This window comes from Euprymna scolopes, chromosome 20 (assembly GCF_053919585.1).
Source record: "Euprymna scolopes isolate OS-2025 chromosome 20, ASM5391958v1, whole genome shotgun sequence".
In the NCBI taxonomy this organism is placed as follows: domain Eukaryota; kingdom Metazoa; phylum Mollusca; class Cephalopoda; order Sepiida; family Sepiolidae; genus Euprymna; species Euprymna scolopes.
In genome coordinates, this window is record NC_136501.1 from 64,706,475 (window position 1) to 64,725,117 (window position 18,643).

The following is an 18,643-nucleotide window of genomic DNA, read 5'->3' on the forward strand; positions in this document are numbered from 1 at the left end:
CCCCAGAACTGCTAAACTTTGGATCTCACTTCCAAGATTCTGCTTTCCTGACTGTACTGACATACAGAAGTTCAAGTGTAATGTGAACAGACATCTTGCTGCACATCTCTCTTCCTTGCAACATGTCCCCGATAGTAGCCCCCTACTTCAAAGTGGCACTGTCCACTTGTTTGGGGTGAAAATTGAATAATAAAAAAAGAAGTCAGTTGATAGATTGTAGATCTCATCCTGACAAAATTGTTTTAGCCTTACTTCTACATATTGTCTGAAGTATTCCTGACGTTATGCCATAAAAACATTAATAACTCAAAAACTATTGATCTGATCATGAAATTCAACATGGTGATTACTGTTATCAGATCCAATTCGGAAAAATCACAATTTGAAATGCTGTCAAAATTTCAATCATGGCAGAACTTTTCAAGTCAAGGTCATATAAAATGCAGGACTTCATTGACTAGACTATGTGCCAAGTGGCAAGTGTCTATGATGAACAGATCCAAAGTTATCATCAAAATTATGACTTTCACCTTTGATCTTTGACTTACTCCAAAATTAAATCATTCCTAAGTTAGACTATGACTGATATTTTGACCAAGCTTGGTAATGATTAGTCAAGCAATATGGATCCTAGACTGTACACCAACAAATGAGCAAAAACAACCTTCTTGGCAGAGTTAATAAAGGTTGTTGTGTGTGTTACATAATGGAAGGACCTTATGTCAATAGTGAGCTAGTATGGATTTTGACAAGGGTTGCATCAAGTACATATAATTTAAATCTGCGAAAGAGTGTCATTACCAAGGGGTAAATCAAAGGTGAGTGACATGAAAGGTTAAAGCACATGATGACATATCAGATGAGAGACAACAGGAAATGAGAGGAAAGTAAATAACATTGCATTTTATCCAAAATTGAAAACAAGTTTTCAAATCAGTTGATTGTGGAAGCAGGTACAAGACACACCAACAATAATACTGTAAGGGAACTTTAAATATTGCCAAGAGCGAAATAACTGCTCTAAGATCTCTATTTGCATCTCATCCATCTCAGTTAAATAGATTAGTTAACTAAATAATTATTTAATAAAACTTTAGTCTTTCTCCGACTTTGTGCGAGTCAATTCTCTCCAAAAATAAAACCTTAGAAACTCTCAGGACTTTCTGCATGAAAAGTAGTTTTATTTGTCTAGCTAAAGCCGATTGATGGCCATCCATGGAATGCAGCAAGCACGAGAAGAGTCAATGTAGCAGCGAAAACTTGAAGAATTCAAGCGACAATGAGTGGCGATAAAAGACCCATATATATTAAAAACTTTTATTTTGGTAAAGAAAATGTTACATGTGGGGTAGGAATATGTTTAGCAGAATATTAAAGCATTTATCTTCCCATCCTCTTATGAGCTGTATAAATTTAGATTTTTCTCTGAAAGTATCTTACTGTGTAACTAGCAGCAGTTATAGTCAGCTAACATACTTTCTAACTCCTGATGTAGGGCTACCGGAAAGGGTGACAAGGCAAATCAGTTCCTTCATTTTTATTGTTCTTTATTTGCACTTCTAATAAAATTTAAAAATGTTTTTATTTTATTTGAAATTTTATAAGAAATGTGTTTATGAAATTATAAAAAAATTTTTTTTAATTTTACAAATAAAAGTTTTATCCAAATTTATATAATAAATATATGTTTATGAACACATAAAAAAATTATTGAAATCAAAATGACACAATTTCAAACATTATAAAATAATGTATCCAATACATAATATTACTAAAATAGTTGGCTTTCTCTGTCACCACAGGAATTCTGTCAGATGATTATCAAAAACGACTAATTGTGTTATCTTTATGTATATAATTTTGTTAATTTTTATTTTATACTTTTTAATTTTTTTACAAATTTTATTTCAATAAATCACAATAAATCACTTCACAATAGAAATACTGAAGAACAATAAAAATAAAAGAACTGATTTGCCTTGTCACCACTTCCAGTAGTGCTATGCCAGAAGTTAGAAAGTGTGTTAGCTGACAGTAATCTTTGCAGATAATCCACGCAGGGACTGTATAAAGATTTCTATGAAAGAAAACAAAAAAAGCACAGAGTGCAGTAATTCTGTTAATAAATACTCACGTCGGCCTCCGGCCACGTCCCTTTTCCCATTTCTCCATCACAAATTTCATCCAATCTTTAGCAAAGCTGATCATGCTCCTCCCCAATTGTGCTTTATGTTCATCTGATACAAGTCGTTGCAATTCTCTATGATACTATAAAAAAGAGGAGGAGGAGTATTTAAATGCAGAAAAAACAAAAAGTCGAAGTGGAAAATAGATTTGATACTCATTTATATTAAGATTAAACAAAAGATGACAGTTCAAAATAACAGGAAAACTTATGAATTATTATTTATTATTTATTATTTTATTATTTATCAGTGAAAAATATTAGTGTACACCAAAAATTACAAAAGATAAGCAAGTAGGATAGATGTCAACTAGCCTATTTTGTTTTTCCCTTTTAACTAGTATAGATATATTAATTTGCTTTAGTTATGTAGATTTTTTTTGATACTTGTACTGTTTAATCAAGACATTAAAAACATCAAAATATCGAAAAAAAAAAAAAAAAATGGTTATATTGTACATATCAGTTTTGGACTGAAGACCTCAAAAAAAAAAAAAAATTCACTTAATTTGATAGAGTCATTTTTTTTTACAGCGGAAAAACACGTTTTTATGAGAACGCAATGAAGGAGCCATCTTTGAATTTTTTGAACATGCCATGGGGAGATAACTCAGTTTAAAGAGCCGGCACTCCCTCCCATCTTTAATACTAGCTTTTCTTCCTAAAAATCGAAACATGACAACCTTTTGCTCGGTATCATAATAAATTGTTTTTTCGCTGTATAAAAAAAAAACCTACTTTATCAAAATAAGTGAAATTTTTTTTTTTTTTTTTTTAAGAACTTCATTCTATAACGGATACGTACAATGTAATCTTTTTTTTTTTTTTTCGATATTTTCATTTTTTAATGTCTTGATTAAACTGTAAAAGTACCTTTTCGTTTTTTAGAAAATACTTATTCCAGCTAAGAAAAAACATGGACAGCAAACATTTTCCTTTACTGAATTTAATGAAAGAAAAGATATGGGTGTTTATTTTTATTGAAATACATAAGAAATAGTGAAGTTCAAAATAAAATAACAGGAAAATTAATGTAATGTAATGTATCAGTGAAAAATATTAGTGTACCCCATAAATTACAGAAGATAAACAAATAGAATTTTAATAAAAGAATACAAATAATTTACTATTTGGGGTCTCCAAACAACAAAACCCTATAGTATTATATGAAAAGAAAGGCGGTAGTCTTTTATGCCATGCTGGCTTAATGCCAATGTTGTTCAAAGTTCTATACTATTTATATATTTTTTCCTTTACTAATGGGTTACCATTTATCTAGGTCCAAGACCACTCAAGGATAAAGGTTAAAAAAATTGTCAGTTAGATGATGATTGACACAATGAGAGGATTGGAAACAATAGACTGCATGGTCAGAAGATTACTTAAGAGGAATTGATTATCTAAGATGACGTCTCAACAAGTATTTGTTTGCATTAAACTTTAAGACAACAATGTTGCAGTCAGTTGAAAAGCAACTTCATAGTATTTTGTTCCACAGCTGGGATACTCAAGGGAAAAATTTTGTTCGTGGAAGTTTTGTTTGGTTTCTGGTACAGAAAGAGAAAAGGCAAAGTTCTTTGCTATGGTTGTAGCCAAGCGAGTTCTTGCTGCAAATGTTTTAAACAAGTGGAGGGAGGGAATCAAGCTCAGTAGAGCATTTATCATGAAGATAAATACAGTGGAGAGAAAGGCTAGCAATAGCTCTTCTGTGTGAAAGTGTCTACAATGTAAAAAAAAAACAAAAAAAAACTACAATTTTTAATGAAGATACTCAGAAAAGAACTTTGTATAAAGAAAATGTATGAAAAAGTTGTCTCTCAGTTTGACCAAGATAAAACCCAGTTTTTTTGAAGATCAAAGAAAAATCTCTTAAAAATACAAATATATGATCATCCACCACTAGATTGTGAAGTCAGTTTTATACTTTGTCCAGGTAAAAAAGAGTGCTCTGAGAGTAGATAAGATCATTTGAAATATTGTTGAACGAGATTAGGATTAGAACAGACATACTTTATTTAAGTTAGTAAATAATTGAATTGATAACATTTTAATTCGAGTCAAATAAAGAGATCATTTACCTCAAAACCAAAATTATATCCTTTATAAATGGTGACACAATAAATATTGAGCAAATGGCTTCTTTCCTTATGGTCCATCTTTTTCATTTCAACAAAGTATAACTTTTCACTCAACTGAGTTATTGTAGAAGAAATCTTTTTCCGCAAACTCATTGCAGTTTCCTACAAAAAAAATAAAATAAAATATCAATGAACGAAATAATTTTTTTTTTAAATTCACAGTTGGTAAAGAATCTTAAATAAGCTTATGTTTAACCTCTTTATTAATAAAATAAGACAACCTCTCTTTTTTCTTTTCTTTTTTTTTTTTTGCTCTTTCAATTTTCTTATTGTTTTGCTTTTGCCGGAGATGGGGCATTCTACCCGATGCTAGACATTCACCTGCTATTTCAAAGATTCAAACAAAACTTCTTAGGATTCTAACTGTCCGTTCAAGTGCAATTGTACGGACGTCTCTTGCACTTAGTTTCCTGGTTATATTTACAAGGTATTTTTATTTTTTTACATTCTTTTTCATGAGGCCGGTAGCTCCTATGATTACTGGAATGATGAAGATCTTCCTAAGATTCCAGTTTCTTTTCATGTCATACATAAGACCTTGGTATTTCAGTATCTCTTCCAGCTCAGCTCGGTTTTAAGCCAGCACCATTAGGGTAACTTGACTTATACTAGGATTGCTACAATCTCCTTGTCTATGTCAGGTTTAACAGCTCCGTTTTCTAAATACGTAGCTGCAGGAATTGCATAGTCATAGTGGATGGTGTATGACTAATTTTTAACAATTCTGTCAGGTATGTTTCTAGGACTTTCTGCTGTGCTGGATATTCAACTTTTTTTTTTCTTTTTTTACATATGATTCAATGGAAACATTTATGCATTCAATAATAGTCATCCCCCAATAGAACCTTACAATTGAATGTTAGGTTGTCACACTATTTCTGTGTCGCAGAATCTGCACTCGTTGCTGGTAAGACCAACTATCTTATTTTTTTTATTTTTTCTATTTTCTTCTTTTGAAGATTGTAACGTTGGGTATGGGGAAGCCAAACCAGCTGCCAACATTGCCATGCTTTTTACTGAAACCAACCGAGAGCTCTTATTAGTATCCTCGTTGTTCATTTAAGTGCAATTGTCTGGATCTCTTTTACACTTGGTTCATCAGGAATATTAGGTAGGACTTCAGGTTCTTCTTCATAAGCCCTGTGGCACCTATAATAAATGGTATGATTGATATTTCCCTAAGCTTCCATTTTCTTTTTATATCATACATGAGACCTTGATATTTGGTCTGTTTCTCTTTTTCAGCTTTGTTCAGACCTCCATCATTAGGGACACTCACTTCAACCAAGGTTGCCACTCTCCTCTGACTTATTCCATATAACTATGTCAGATTTCACAGCAGCATTTTCAAGGTAGGTGGCTGTAGGGATTACATAGTCATAATGTATGGTATAGGAGTCATTTCTAACTAACCTTTCAGGTTGAGATTCCCAGGATTTGCTGCTGTGTGAATGTTCTCCTGTCTACACAAATTGAATATTTCTTTTTTATTCAACATGAAACAAATATTTATTGGGTACTTGTACAGTTTAATGAAGACATTAAAAAATGAAAATATTGAAAAAAGGTTATATTGTATGCAAAATGTTTTTGACTCCTAATGGGAGTATGAGACGAATGGATTCGCCAATCATTTTTATAAACAACGGCTGTGCTAAACAACCAATCAAAACGTTTCAAAATTATTATAAAAATTGTTGAATTTTGGATTCAATCAGTTCGCCGTTAACTACATCACGGACCGCATTTGATTCTTGGCCGCCATCTTGGTTACTGATCTGAACTACGCCGCCATCTTTGTTCAACACAATGTCTCAAAACTTAACATTGTACGTATCCATTTTGGACTGAAAATCTCAGAAAAAAATTTCACTTAATTTGATTGAATAGGATTTTTTTTACAGCGGAAAAACACGTATTTATGACAGTGCGTTGAAGGTAGACATCTTGGGATTTTTTGACCACGCCATGGGGAGATAACTCAATGTAAAGTGCAAACACTTCCTCCCCATCTTTAATACTAGATTTTTTCCTAAAAATCGAACCTTTTGCTCGGTATCATAAATTGTTTTTTCGCTGTAAAAAAAAAAAATAAAATAAAATAAAAACTTTATGAAATTAAGTGAAATTTTTTTTGAGAATTTTGTTTCATAACGGATATGTACAATATAACCTTTTTTCAATATTTTCATTTTTTAATGTCTTGATTAAACTGTACAAGTACCATTTATTGAAATTATAAATGCGATATTGTAAAATAAAACAAAAGTTTAAAAATTCTATTACTTTTGTCTGACACATTTCACAAACCCAGTTTCTTGAAGGTTATTTATCTCTCTTCCAAAGCAGGAAGATGTGATACAACAGTCAGAAATTGAGATTGAAGGACCAGCACCCTAGAGTAAGAGTACTATGGCCTGAAAAAATGTTTGGGCAGCTCTATCAGCATTTCCCAGTAAGGGCGCCTGAAGAAATTAGCAATAAACTAACTTCTTAAAGAGAAAAGGCAAAGCTTGGAATGTTGCCCCTCCCAGAACTGCACAAGACCAGCAACCTACTACATTCAGCAGGAAAAAAGTTGGTACTTGTACAGTTTAATCAAGACATTAAAACATGAAAATATTGAAAAAAGTTTAAATTGTACGTATCCGTTATGGAATGAAGGTCTCCGGAAAAAAAATTTCACTTAATTTCAAAGTTTTTTTTTTTTTTTTTTTTTTTTTTTTACAGCAAAAAAACAATTTGTGATGATACCGAGCAAAAGGTTCGATTTTTAGGAAGAAAAGCTACTATTAAAGATGGGGAGGGGGTGTCAGCACTTTATATTGAGTTATCTCCCCGTGGTGTGTTAAAAAAAATTCCAAGATGTCTACCTTCAACGCACTGTCAAAAAAAAAAAGAAATAAAAACTACTTGATCAAATTAAGTGAAATTTTTTTTTTGAGATCTTCAGTACAAAATGGATACATACAATATAACCTTTTTTCAATATTTTCATTTTTTAATGTCTTGATTAAACTGTACAAATACCAAAAAGTCATTAAAAAAAATAACCTTGTTGGCTTTGCTGCCAAGGAATAACAATTCTTCTTGGCTTCTTTATAATCAAAAAAAAGTTTCTTAAAAAAGATATTTTTGTTTATGAATTTGCTTATGCTCTGAATTATTCACTACCATAAACATTAGTTGATTATTTTTTTTATTTTATTTTCATAATCCTGATTCATCATGTAATTTACTCATGTTGCCAATTGTTGTCAACCATTGCTCATCTGATGCTATGAGCAACCGCATCCTCTCAAAAAAACTGTTAGGATGTGAAAAAAAAAAAAAAAAAAACAAGAGGAGGAAAAACAAATGTATAAGAAGTGAAGTTTGTAAAAAGACAAAGGGGAAGAAGTTATTCACACAAAAGGTGTTCAAAAAAAGTACGATCAATCAAGGTGTGACTATGACTGGGACAAATGACTGGACAGAAAAGTCAATATATTTAAAATTAATTTCCGAGTGTTTTAGGACTGAAGTTTGTTTTATGACAGTTTACAGTTTATAGACAGTCTTGAGAGCCGTGGACAACAGTTGATGGTTCACAGGTTCCCTTCGAGTGAGATTGGAGAAATTGGACTTAAAATCGAGCAGGAGTAGATCAGGCCAAGAAGAAAATAGCTGGGGAGGGGGCCAACATGATTTACAGAATGTGTCGAGTGAGGGACAGGAAAGTTTGGAGTTCTCTTTTTGCTACATTGCGGTATCTTAAATAAGAGAAGAATCCAGATTGTTCACGACGGTTGTACGTCAAAACAATATGATATAAATGCGACAGCACCTCAGGGGTCGATCTTTGAACCTTTATTATTTCTGATATTCATAAATGACTTCTCTGATAAAATAATCCGAGATGGGTATATTTCCTGAAAACACCATGTTCTATAACAGACATGATGGGAAAACGAATGAATACATATGCAAGACAATGGCAGAAACCCAAGAAGATCTCCAATCTGCAATGAAATGGGGACAAAAATGGATGGTCACATTTAATGCTGCCAAGACTAAGCATCTTTCCTTTAATAATTACAAGAAACCTTCTCAACCAGTAACAGTCATGGCTAATGATACATTACCTGAAAGTACTTCGTTCAAACTGATTTAATATTCATAAGAAACAGGAGTTGGAACAGATACATCGAGGGTATAGCCAAGGCTACTGCAAAGAAGGCAAGCTCTCTCTACCGTGCTAGAAAATTAATTACACCTGAGTGTCCTGTACCACTACAAGGCCATCATTCGCCCACGTATGTAGTATTGTTGCCACATTTGGGCTGGTGCATCTACTACTAGTCTCTCACAGGGTTTAAAAGAGTCGCCAACCTCATAGGTCTCATACTGTCAGCTAGGCTTCAACCTCTGTCCCATCAACGAAATGTTGCATCTCTCTACCTGTTTTACAAGTATTTTAATAGTAGGTGCTCCAATAAACTACAAGCTCTTGTACTCCTTTTGCGTAAATATCTCCGACAAACCCAACAAGCAGCAAAATCCCACTCCTACACAGAGATCCCCAGATGCCAGAAAACCTTCCTTCAGACTGCTTGACTTTGGAATTCCCTTCCGGATTCCTGCTTCCCTGACTGTACTGACATGCAAAAGTTCAAATGTAATGTAAACAGACATCTTGCTGCTCAACTCCCTACATAGTATCTCTGCAAACTATGTCCCAGATAGTAGTCTCCTATATCAAAGAGGCACTGTGCCTTGTTTGGGGTGAAAAAAGAAAAAAAAAGTCACGCGTACACACCTACTTTCCATCAATTACTTGTCTTGTGTTGAATTATTGTAGCGTGATCACAAAGGTGATCATGGAGTCACATACCAATAGATGAACAAGTGGGTGGATTCATCCAATATCCTGTCATCAATACAAATGGCTATCTTCAGATTTCTTCAGCTTAAGGATGATACATCATTTAAAAACCTTATGCTTTCTGAAACTTGCCACAACTACACCTGATTCTCCCCTCCATACACATGCATGTTCACTTTTGATGAGTGCTGAGCACTGTGATTAAATAATGAATGAAGTTGTGTCTTTGTTTGGTTGTTTTACGGCATATCAACACTTTCTGTGTTATTTAATGCTGAATCCAGAAATTTTGGAAAAGGTTTTTACGTTTCAAGTTTTTATATCTTCAAATATGTATTCATGGTGTTTGGTTTGATTGTTTTGTAGAGAAAAATTGTTTTTATTTTTTTAGGTTTGTAAAATATTGAGTTTTGCAAAGAGAAAGGGGGGGGAATAACATCAATGTTTGGGCCATTTTGGGTCAGGAAGCCAACATCTTCAAATACTCAGATTTGGTCGTACAAGAAGTGTATGTCTAATAATCAGTTGTTTGAAAAAAAAGAAAAAAAAAGAAAAAAGGGTTTACCTTTAGTTCTGCTAAGGATTCAGAAATCGCTTGGTGGCAAGAAATCTGTTCATGGACAATATCCACAGAGCTGCCCATCAGTTGAGAGAATTCTTCACGGAGGGGAGGAAGTAAGGATGAATGAGTCACAACCATCATGAGACCATCAACCTGTGCAAAGAGTAGATGTTTTTGAATTGTAGGCAAACATCAAAGGAAATGAAATACAAGCATCTGATAAACAGAAAAAGGCGTTTAGAAAATAGAAAATGAAGAATTGAAACAATAAACATTTTCAATCACAAACAAAAGTCTTATGCAATATCACATGCTACTCCATTTAACAACTGCAAATCCCAACGCCGTTTCCATGAGCTTCTTCTCTTCTGACCATATCGTCGTCTCTCACATTGGCTGTTGCTGAAGGGTGCACACAGGTTCACAAATATACAAATAAAATTAAATAAAATACAAACTCCAACACATTATGCAAATATCAGTTGCACTCTGGGTGTGGGCATGTGATACCAATGACCTTTTGCACGCTAAAGTTCACATTTACATCTATCCTCGAGGCAGAGTTCTGGTCCAAGCCGCAACCTGCATTCAACTGTGTCAAACTCACAAGTGTCCTCAACTGTAACGGTCGTCAACTGTTGCAAACACAAGACGGTCTGCAACAATCCCTAACTTTCGCAAAACTAATTACCACTTCTACACTAATTAAAATATATTGACTGATCCTTTTGTTCTGTCTTTAGTTTCCGTTAACTGCCACTCCTTGATTAACCATCTTTATTTTAGCTTTATTTTGTGTTACTTTGTGAACAAATGCCTATGTATTGTTTAGTTGATAAACATTATTTTTTTTTTACTTTTAAACATTTGGCAAGAGGCCATATCGATAATATCACATTTATACATGCTGGTCTTTTCCATGCTTTCAACTTCCTTTTATGAAGACTGACACAAGATGTTGGCTGAGAGTTTTCATATATCTTCATTGGAGAAAATTTATTCAGGAACAAGACTAATGTTATCGTAGCTAATCATTTACTTCTTAAACTTAACTTTCTAACTTAACGAAATGAGTAACGTGCACAGACAGAGATATTGGTAACATTCACGAAGATTATCAGTTTGTTGGTGGCTCATTCGCATGGCTTCTTTGGAGAGACTGATCTGAAAACAGTTTTCTCAGCTCAAAAAACATGACATCATTCATCATCATTTGTTTTGTCTACAGCGTTTGACCTGATGTTCCCTGCCATAACTTTACATCACTCATCTTTCATTCAACCCTGGGAATAATTGTTTTACAGATCTGAGTTATCATGCACTCAGTGTGACCCTTGTCAAAATTCACGCTAGCTGACTTAAACATAACTGATGTAGAGCCCCTAATGTATAACAAAGTTCCAACAGCTTATAATTTATTGTAGAACGTCAGTATTCTCTTGCTTCATTCCACTTTACAAATATAGTCGACTCTCCAACCTCAGAGGAAGCAAAAGGAGAAACATTCGCTCATTTCAATCACAAGTCTCACCCTGCTCTTTTCACAATTATCTCCTGATTTGTGATATGATTTTGAAAATTGTTTTAACACGTTCCTTAAATCAGCATACCTCAAAATTGAAATAATATTTATATTTTTGTGGTACTATGAACTGAACCCCCTTGAATCAAGACTCTGGAGACTGTGAGGAAATTATTCTCTAGTTTAAAAGTCAGTTTCAATAAATTTTATCTTTTCCACGGTTTTTCTAATCACCTTCAACAGTGTTGCACGTGTCCATTTCCATAACATGCCTTATTCCAACACAACCTCTTGTTCTATCCGCGGTTCCTTTTATGCATCTGGTATAGTCTCATTTACAGAGACGAAAATTTGTTATTCACGTGTGATCAAAAAAGCAACTGCGAGCCGCCATTTTTAAAAAAAAATTTGTTTTTTCTTAACAAGCAACTAAACCCTACAAAACACCCACATGCACGTGCTATCCTGGTAAGTTCCGATTTTCCCTACAGAAAAGGCAAAAATGAGACAAGTGGACAGGCGATAGGGAAGCCATCAAAATCTATTGAATCTCTCCAGATAAGTGGTTCTCTAACAGTTGTGTGAATAATAAAAATAATCCAAATCATATCAGTACATGGATTGAAAACAATTAAAACAAATCCTAAAAAAAAAAAAAAAGAAAAACGTCTTGTAAAGAAAAATTTTTTTAAATCTTTTAAAAAAAAATCTTTTAAAAAAAAATCTTTTAAAAAAAAATCTTTTAAAAAAAAATCTTTTAAAAAAAAATCTTTAAAAAAAAATCTTTAAAAAAAAAATCTTTAAAAAAAAAATCTTTAAAAAAAAAATCTTTAAAAAAAAAATCTTTAAAAAAAAAATCTTTAAAAAAAAAATCTTTAAAAAAAAAATCTTTTAAAAAAAAAATCTTTAAAAAAAAATCTTTAAAAAAAAAATCTTTAAAAAAAAAATCTTTAAAAAAAAAATCTTTAAAAAAAAATCTTTAAAAAAATATCTTTAAAAAAATATCTTTAAAAAAATATCTTTAAAAAAAATATCTTTAAAAAAAATATCTTTAAAAAAATATCTTTAAAAAAATATCTTTAAAAAAAAATCTTTTAAAAAAATATCTTTAAAAAAATATCTTTAAAAAAATATCTTTAAAAAAATATCTTTAAAAAAATCTTTTAAAAAAATATCTTTAAAAAAATATCTTTAAAAAATATCTTTAAAAAAATATCTTTAAAAAAATATCTTTAAAAAAATATCTTTAAAAAAATATCTTTAAAAAAAATATCTTTAAAAAAATATCTTTAAAAAAAAATCTTTTAAAAAAATATCTTTAAAAAAATATCTTTAAAAAAATATCTTTAAAAAAAATTTTTTAATTTAATAAATTATTTTTTGAAACTTCAATAAAAATTAAAAAATATCTTTTGAAAAAAAAAAAAGAAATGTGTGTGTAAAGTAATTTGTTTACTTACAGCAATATGAGACAAGGCAATAGCCGTTTGTGCAGTGGCATCCACTGGGACAATTGGCTCTTCCCATAAGAGGCTGTCTTCTTCATCATCAGATTTCATCATCAGTAAATAACCTTTGTCATGACCATCAAACTGGTTATACAATTCTTGTTGGGGTGAATAGTCCTCTTTGCCACACGTAACATTAAGTAATTGTAAAATAAGGCGCTTTTCGGAGAGGATCCTCTCAGGAATAAAAATCATATAACCAAGTTTCGGAGGAACAGTTACCTGCAGAAAGTTATAAGAAAAAAAAAGCAATCAAGAACCATTTAACTTCTGCACCTAGCAATAAAAATGACATAACTTGAGCATGACAATAGTAGACAGAGCTATTATTTAGACAAATGAAGGCCTAGTCTCTAATCACACACCCTTCTTCAAATGTTCGGCAACGATTTGGTCACTATTCAAAGGCTTGATAATCATTATTCAAAGGCTTAGTAACTATTTAGCTATGCTTCAAATACAGCTTTTCAAAGATCATTTAGTCACTCATCAAAAATAACTTTTCAAAAACTTGCCAACTATTAAGGAAATTAAAATAAAAGTTCATAAAAATTACAAGTAATTTCATTAAAAACAATTGAAAATCCTTCCCACTTACCATTACATGTTTTGTTTTTTTCAACTTGTCTAACAGTTCGGTGGTAGATATGTTAATTTTAAAAGCAGCAGCAATTTCAAGATCCTAACAATGAACAAACAAAATATATATATCAAAAACATTATACGAAAGATTATACCAAAAGAAACGTTATGAAAATAACATACAAAATGAGAATAATAGTCTGAACATTCCAAATAATATAACACCTTTTCATATTTAAAAGAATTTAAAAATCTAATTTGTCATAACAAAGAGAAATTGACAATTACATTTTTAACCTCTATCCTTGAACCTTTATTATTCCTAATATTCATAAATGACCTCCCTGATAAAATTGTCTCTTGAGACAGGTATATTTGCTGATGACACGACTCTCTATAACAAGTGTACATGAACACATATACAAGGCAATGGCAGAAACACTAGAGGATTACTTCCAATCTTTAATGGAATAAGGACATAAATGAACGGCTACATTCAATGCTGCCAAGACTAAGCTTGTTTTCTTCAATAATTACAAGAAACCTTCTCAACCACCAATAGCAATGGCTAAAGATGCATTACCTGAAAGATCATATAAACAGACTGTTCTTATGAGAAACTCTTTATGTATATTTTTAAAGGAAGGCTAAATAATTGTGTGTTAGTAAGTGTGTGTGTGTGTATCAGTGTGCGCTATCATGATATCAATCCATGTGTGTGTGTGTGTTCATTCGTTTTTGTCCTCGGCCTAACATCCTAACATTCACAAAGAACAGGAGTTGGAACAGATACATTGAGAGCATTACCAGGGCCACTGTGAGGAAGGTGGGCTCTCTCTAACATGCTAGAAAGCTACTTATGCCTGAAAGTATCCTGTATTTCTATAAGGCCACCATTCGCTCCTGTATGGAGATTGTTGTCACATCTGGGATTCAAAAGAGAATTGCCAACCTGATAGGTCTTGAACTGTCATCTAAGCTTTAACCTTTAAATGTTGCATCCCTCTGCCTGTTCTACAAGTATGTTAATGGTGAATGCTCTGACAAACTACAAGCACTTGTACCCTCGCGACAGCAATATCCCACCTCTATACAGTAGACATTCCTTCTACTCCAATAGCTTCTTCCCCAGAACTGTTGGACTTTGGAACTCCCTTCCGGGATTCTACTTTTCCAACTGTTCTGACATGCAGAAGTTCAAGTGTAATGTGACATCTTGCTGCTCATCTCCCTATATAGTATCCCTGCAACTTATGTCCCCGATAGTAGCCCCCTTCATCAAAGTGGCACTGTGCCTTGTTTGGGGTGTAAATGGAAAAAAAAAATCCTCATTGACCACCAGAATCTCAATTGTATGTGTAGCAAATATAATATTTCTTATCATTTCAACTGACAATCCATCCAATTCATTAATCTTTATTCTCAAGTGTTTTTGACATTGATAATGGTAACTCATTAGTGAAAAAAAACAAACTTTACAACAATTATTTTATACTAAACTTACATAGTAAAGTTTAGTGACATAAATAGAATAATGAAAAACTTGGTCGACTGTAACATAATTCATTCTGAATATCTAAATGAATAACTTATTTAATTTTTAATTATTTCAAGTGTAAAATTGGTGCCTATCCAGAATTCCTCCTACATTAAAAAATCTATATGATGTACATACCCATGATGAATCAAAAATGTCATATTCCAGAAATCATGTAAATTGTTGATTGGTTGGTTTATTTAATGCCATGTTTTTATTTCAATCTTTATGGCGTCAATCAAGATGATTGACTTCTTTGGTAAGAACTTGGTTTGTTATTTATATATCCATTGTATACAACTGCAGAGTTATTTGTATAGTCCAGTTTCTCTTAGGAAGGAAATGATGTCTTTTGTATCATTGTTTTCAAAGACTTCTTTCATATTTCCTGCTTTAATATAGTGCATGTAAATTGATCAAGTAGTTTTATGTATATAAAAAAAATCATCTTAAAACGATAAATAGGAATTCGCAGGCATTACAACATAAATCTTGTAATTTTGAATTATTTAGTTATCTCTCTTTGTTTTATTTAAATTGTTTTCAAAATGGCAGACAAAACAGCCGCTCTTCTGTTACTCATAAAATTTGATTTTCTTATATGAAACTAAAACTAGATCAATTTACATGACTTTTGAAATATAATATTTTCGTTTTGTTGTAGGTATGTACATACAGATTTTTCATTATTTAAAAAATTTTTTTTTTTTTAATATAGGAGAAATTCTAGACAAGAACCGTAAAATCTTATTATAATGTAAATTATTTGAATAAGAGAAACTGTTACAATACACATAGGCCATGAATGGGATGCCTAATTTACATATTCATTTTTAAATACTCATTTTAATAAACCCCCAAGTATTATTGATTAATGCAGGCATTCAACTACGATATACTTCCTGACATTACACGAGAAAACTCAAAGATTCAACATGGCAGCCAGATGCACACACATGGATTGATACCATGATAGCGCACACCGATACACACACACTTACTAACACACATTAATTTAGCCTTCCTTTAAAAACATAAGGAGTTTCTCATAAGAACAGTCTTCTTATATGAACTTTCAAACTTTTTTTACTCCAATTAAACTTCTGGACATATTCTGTTTATAGTTCCTTCCTCTCTCTTGCCTTTATCCATTAAAGATAAACTGTTCATAGACTTTTGGCAGCCAATAAACTTCCTAATTACTTTTCCTTTACATCTTAATGAAGACAGCCAATAAAGTTGTTTTGACTGTTAAAATGAGAGTGCTTTTCTATTCTAAATGCACAACTCATTTCAATAATAATCTATGCAAATTTGATCTTTAATCAACAAAGAGGTTTAATCTTCATAATAACTGATAATAATAAAAAGGAAAAGAATCATGTAAGCAAATTAAAATTTTATGAGCAAAGAAGAAAAGGTTAAACCTTAATAACTTTTGTATTTACTCCTCTAGAATATTTTATGGATGAAAATGTGTTCCGCTTACTTTTCTGAGCATTTTAGCAAAGCCCAACGCTTTTGATGACCTTTCTCTTCCTTCCCGGAAAAGGTTTTTGAAATCCCGAAATGTTTGCTGAATACGATGTCTGAAAGAAAAAAAAAAAAAAAAAAAATTTGTTTTTTTAAAGTAAAACCCACAAAACTCTACAAGAACCCAAATTTTAAAAATGAACAGAGACGAGTTTGAACTGAAATTACACATAAGAATATTTTTTAAATGTAAAATCGGTTTGTTCTTCCTGTATTAAAAAAAAAAAAAAATCAAGAAAAATCTGTATAATGTACCCATGATGGATCCAAAATATTCCAAAAATCATATAAATTGATTAAGTAGTTTTATGTTTATAAAGAAAATCATTTTTAAGTGATAAATGGGAATTCATAGGCTTTACAACATAAATCTCACCAGTTTATATTATTGAATTATCTGGGGTTTTTTTTTTTTTTTTTAGATTGTTTTCAAAATTGTGGAAAAAAAAAACAGCCACTATTCTGTTACTTATAAAATTTGACTTTCTTATTTAATAATGAAATTACTTAATTTATGTGCCTTTTGGAATATATTTTCATTTTGTCATGAATACATATGTAATACAGATTTTTCTTTTTAATATAAAGGGAATTCTGGACAAGAACTATAAAGGTGATTTTGATGTTATTGGGGGGAAAAAATGCGTTATATAGTTTGGTGAAACACCAAGTAAATACTTATATTTAAATAGACATGTTTATCCAGTTTTACACTAATATTAAAAAAATAAACAGAATGGCAAAAAAAATGTTATTAAGTGCTAGGTTTTAAAAAGACAGTACACCAAAAATTATGCAAATTCCTTAAATATTTTCTTTTACACAGAAAAAAAACAAAAAACTTTATAACAGTAAAATGTTATTTGCTATTTTCTGCGTAAGTTCAGTGGCTAAAGGACATAATTCAAACAGGTTAAAAATCGCTTACCAATCAAATTTGATTTTATAAAAATAAAAAAACAATACTGGATGAATTTGTGTAAATTTAGTTGTACAGTCCCTTTTTTTTTTTTTTTTTTTTTAATTAACAGATACATACATAAAATTTTTGTGCAATTTTTTTAATATGGAGATAAAATTGAATAAGCACTTAAACAGAATATATAATAATATATATATATATATCATCATGAAGAAAAAAAAGTACAATATGTATTTTGATTTAGGCAAATGAAATAAATGCTGGGTGAAAAAAAAATTTTACCAGTGTAACTGAGCAATTATCCTGTATGACACGAGGGGGGTGTTGGTGTCCTATTAATTGATTAACTACTTTAATTCATTATGAAATAATTATTAAAAGAAATTGCTTTGGTTTTTTGTTTTACGGCATATCAACCCTTTGTCAAGTCATTTAATGTTGAATCCAGTAACTTTTTCTAAAGTTATTATACATCAAGTTCTTTATATCTTCAAACAAGCTGCGCATACGTTGTCCCCCTCTGGTGCTGCATGTAAGATGACACCACAAAAAAAAAGTGAAGAAATGATGAATGTGAGAAGTGTAAAGGGCCAACGTTGCCTTCACATTTTTGCCAAGTTTCAGAAAAAATCTAATGGATGGGGCAAAAGTTATGAGGTAAAAAATGTAATTTTTTGCAATTTTGGGGCATTTGTGACCCCTTTTAAGCTCCTGGGAATGCCGAATCCCTGTGAAAATGGATAAATGGTGCAGTTTCACGCCTTAAGACAATGTATATTTGAATTCAGCACCATGGAAAACCACTATATATACATACATATCAAGTTTTTGAGTAATATGAAAAAAAAAGAGCTCCAAAAAGGCATGTTTTTTTAGCCCTAAAAGTCCCATTGGACTGCGAACCAGAATTTTGCCACCGTCACCCATACTGAATTTATATTAAGAATGGCCTCCAGATTTTGGCCAAGTTTCAGGAAAATCTAATGGATGGATAAAATCAGGGTTGCGGAGTCGGAGTGAGTCGGAGGTTTTAACTGGAGTCAGGGTCGGAGTCGGATTTCTAGAAGTACTAGGAGTCGGAGTCGGAATTTTTTATCCGACTCCTGAAGTCCAAAAAAAAAATTTTTTTTTAAATGGTTTTCCAGACACTATTTCAACCAAGAAACTAAAACGCTATCTTCAGTGAATAAAGCCTTAGCAAGTTTCAAGCTAGACTTTCATGCTGCATTACAGCAAGTAGAACAACTAGATAGAAAGTCTAAGTTAAATGTTCATGAAGCTATAAAGCAG

At 31.6% G+C, this 18,643-nt stretch overlaps 1 protein-coding gene across 2 annotated transcripts in view; it reads right to left on the reverse strand.

Annotated features, from left to right (window-relative positions):
• LOC145241452 (mitogen-activated protein kinase kinase kinase 4-like) overlaps window positions 1–18,643 on the reverse strand; it is a 145,847-nt gene that overhangs the window by 49,146 nt on the left and 78,058 nt on the right. For both annotated transcript variants that reach the window (XM_080104428.1, XM_080104427.1), the window contains exons 7-12: window positions 16,388–16,487; window positions 13,378–13,461; window positions 12,732–13,001; window positions 9,753–9,902; window positions 4,264–4,425; window positions 2,135–2,268 (exon numbers count right to left, since the gene is read on the reverse strand). In XM_080104428.1, coding sequence (XP_079960554.1) covers window positions 2,135–2,268; window positions 4,264–4,425; window positions 9,753–9,902; window positions 12,732–13,001; window positions 13,378–13,461; window positions 16,388–16,487 — 900 coding nt within the window. The remainder of the gene's footprint in view (window positions 1–2,134; window positions 2,269–4,263; window positions 4,426–9,752; window positions 9,903–12,731; window positions 13,002–13,377; window positions 13,462–16,387; window positions 16,488–18,643) is intronic.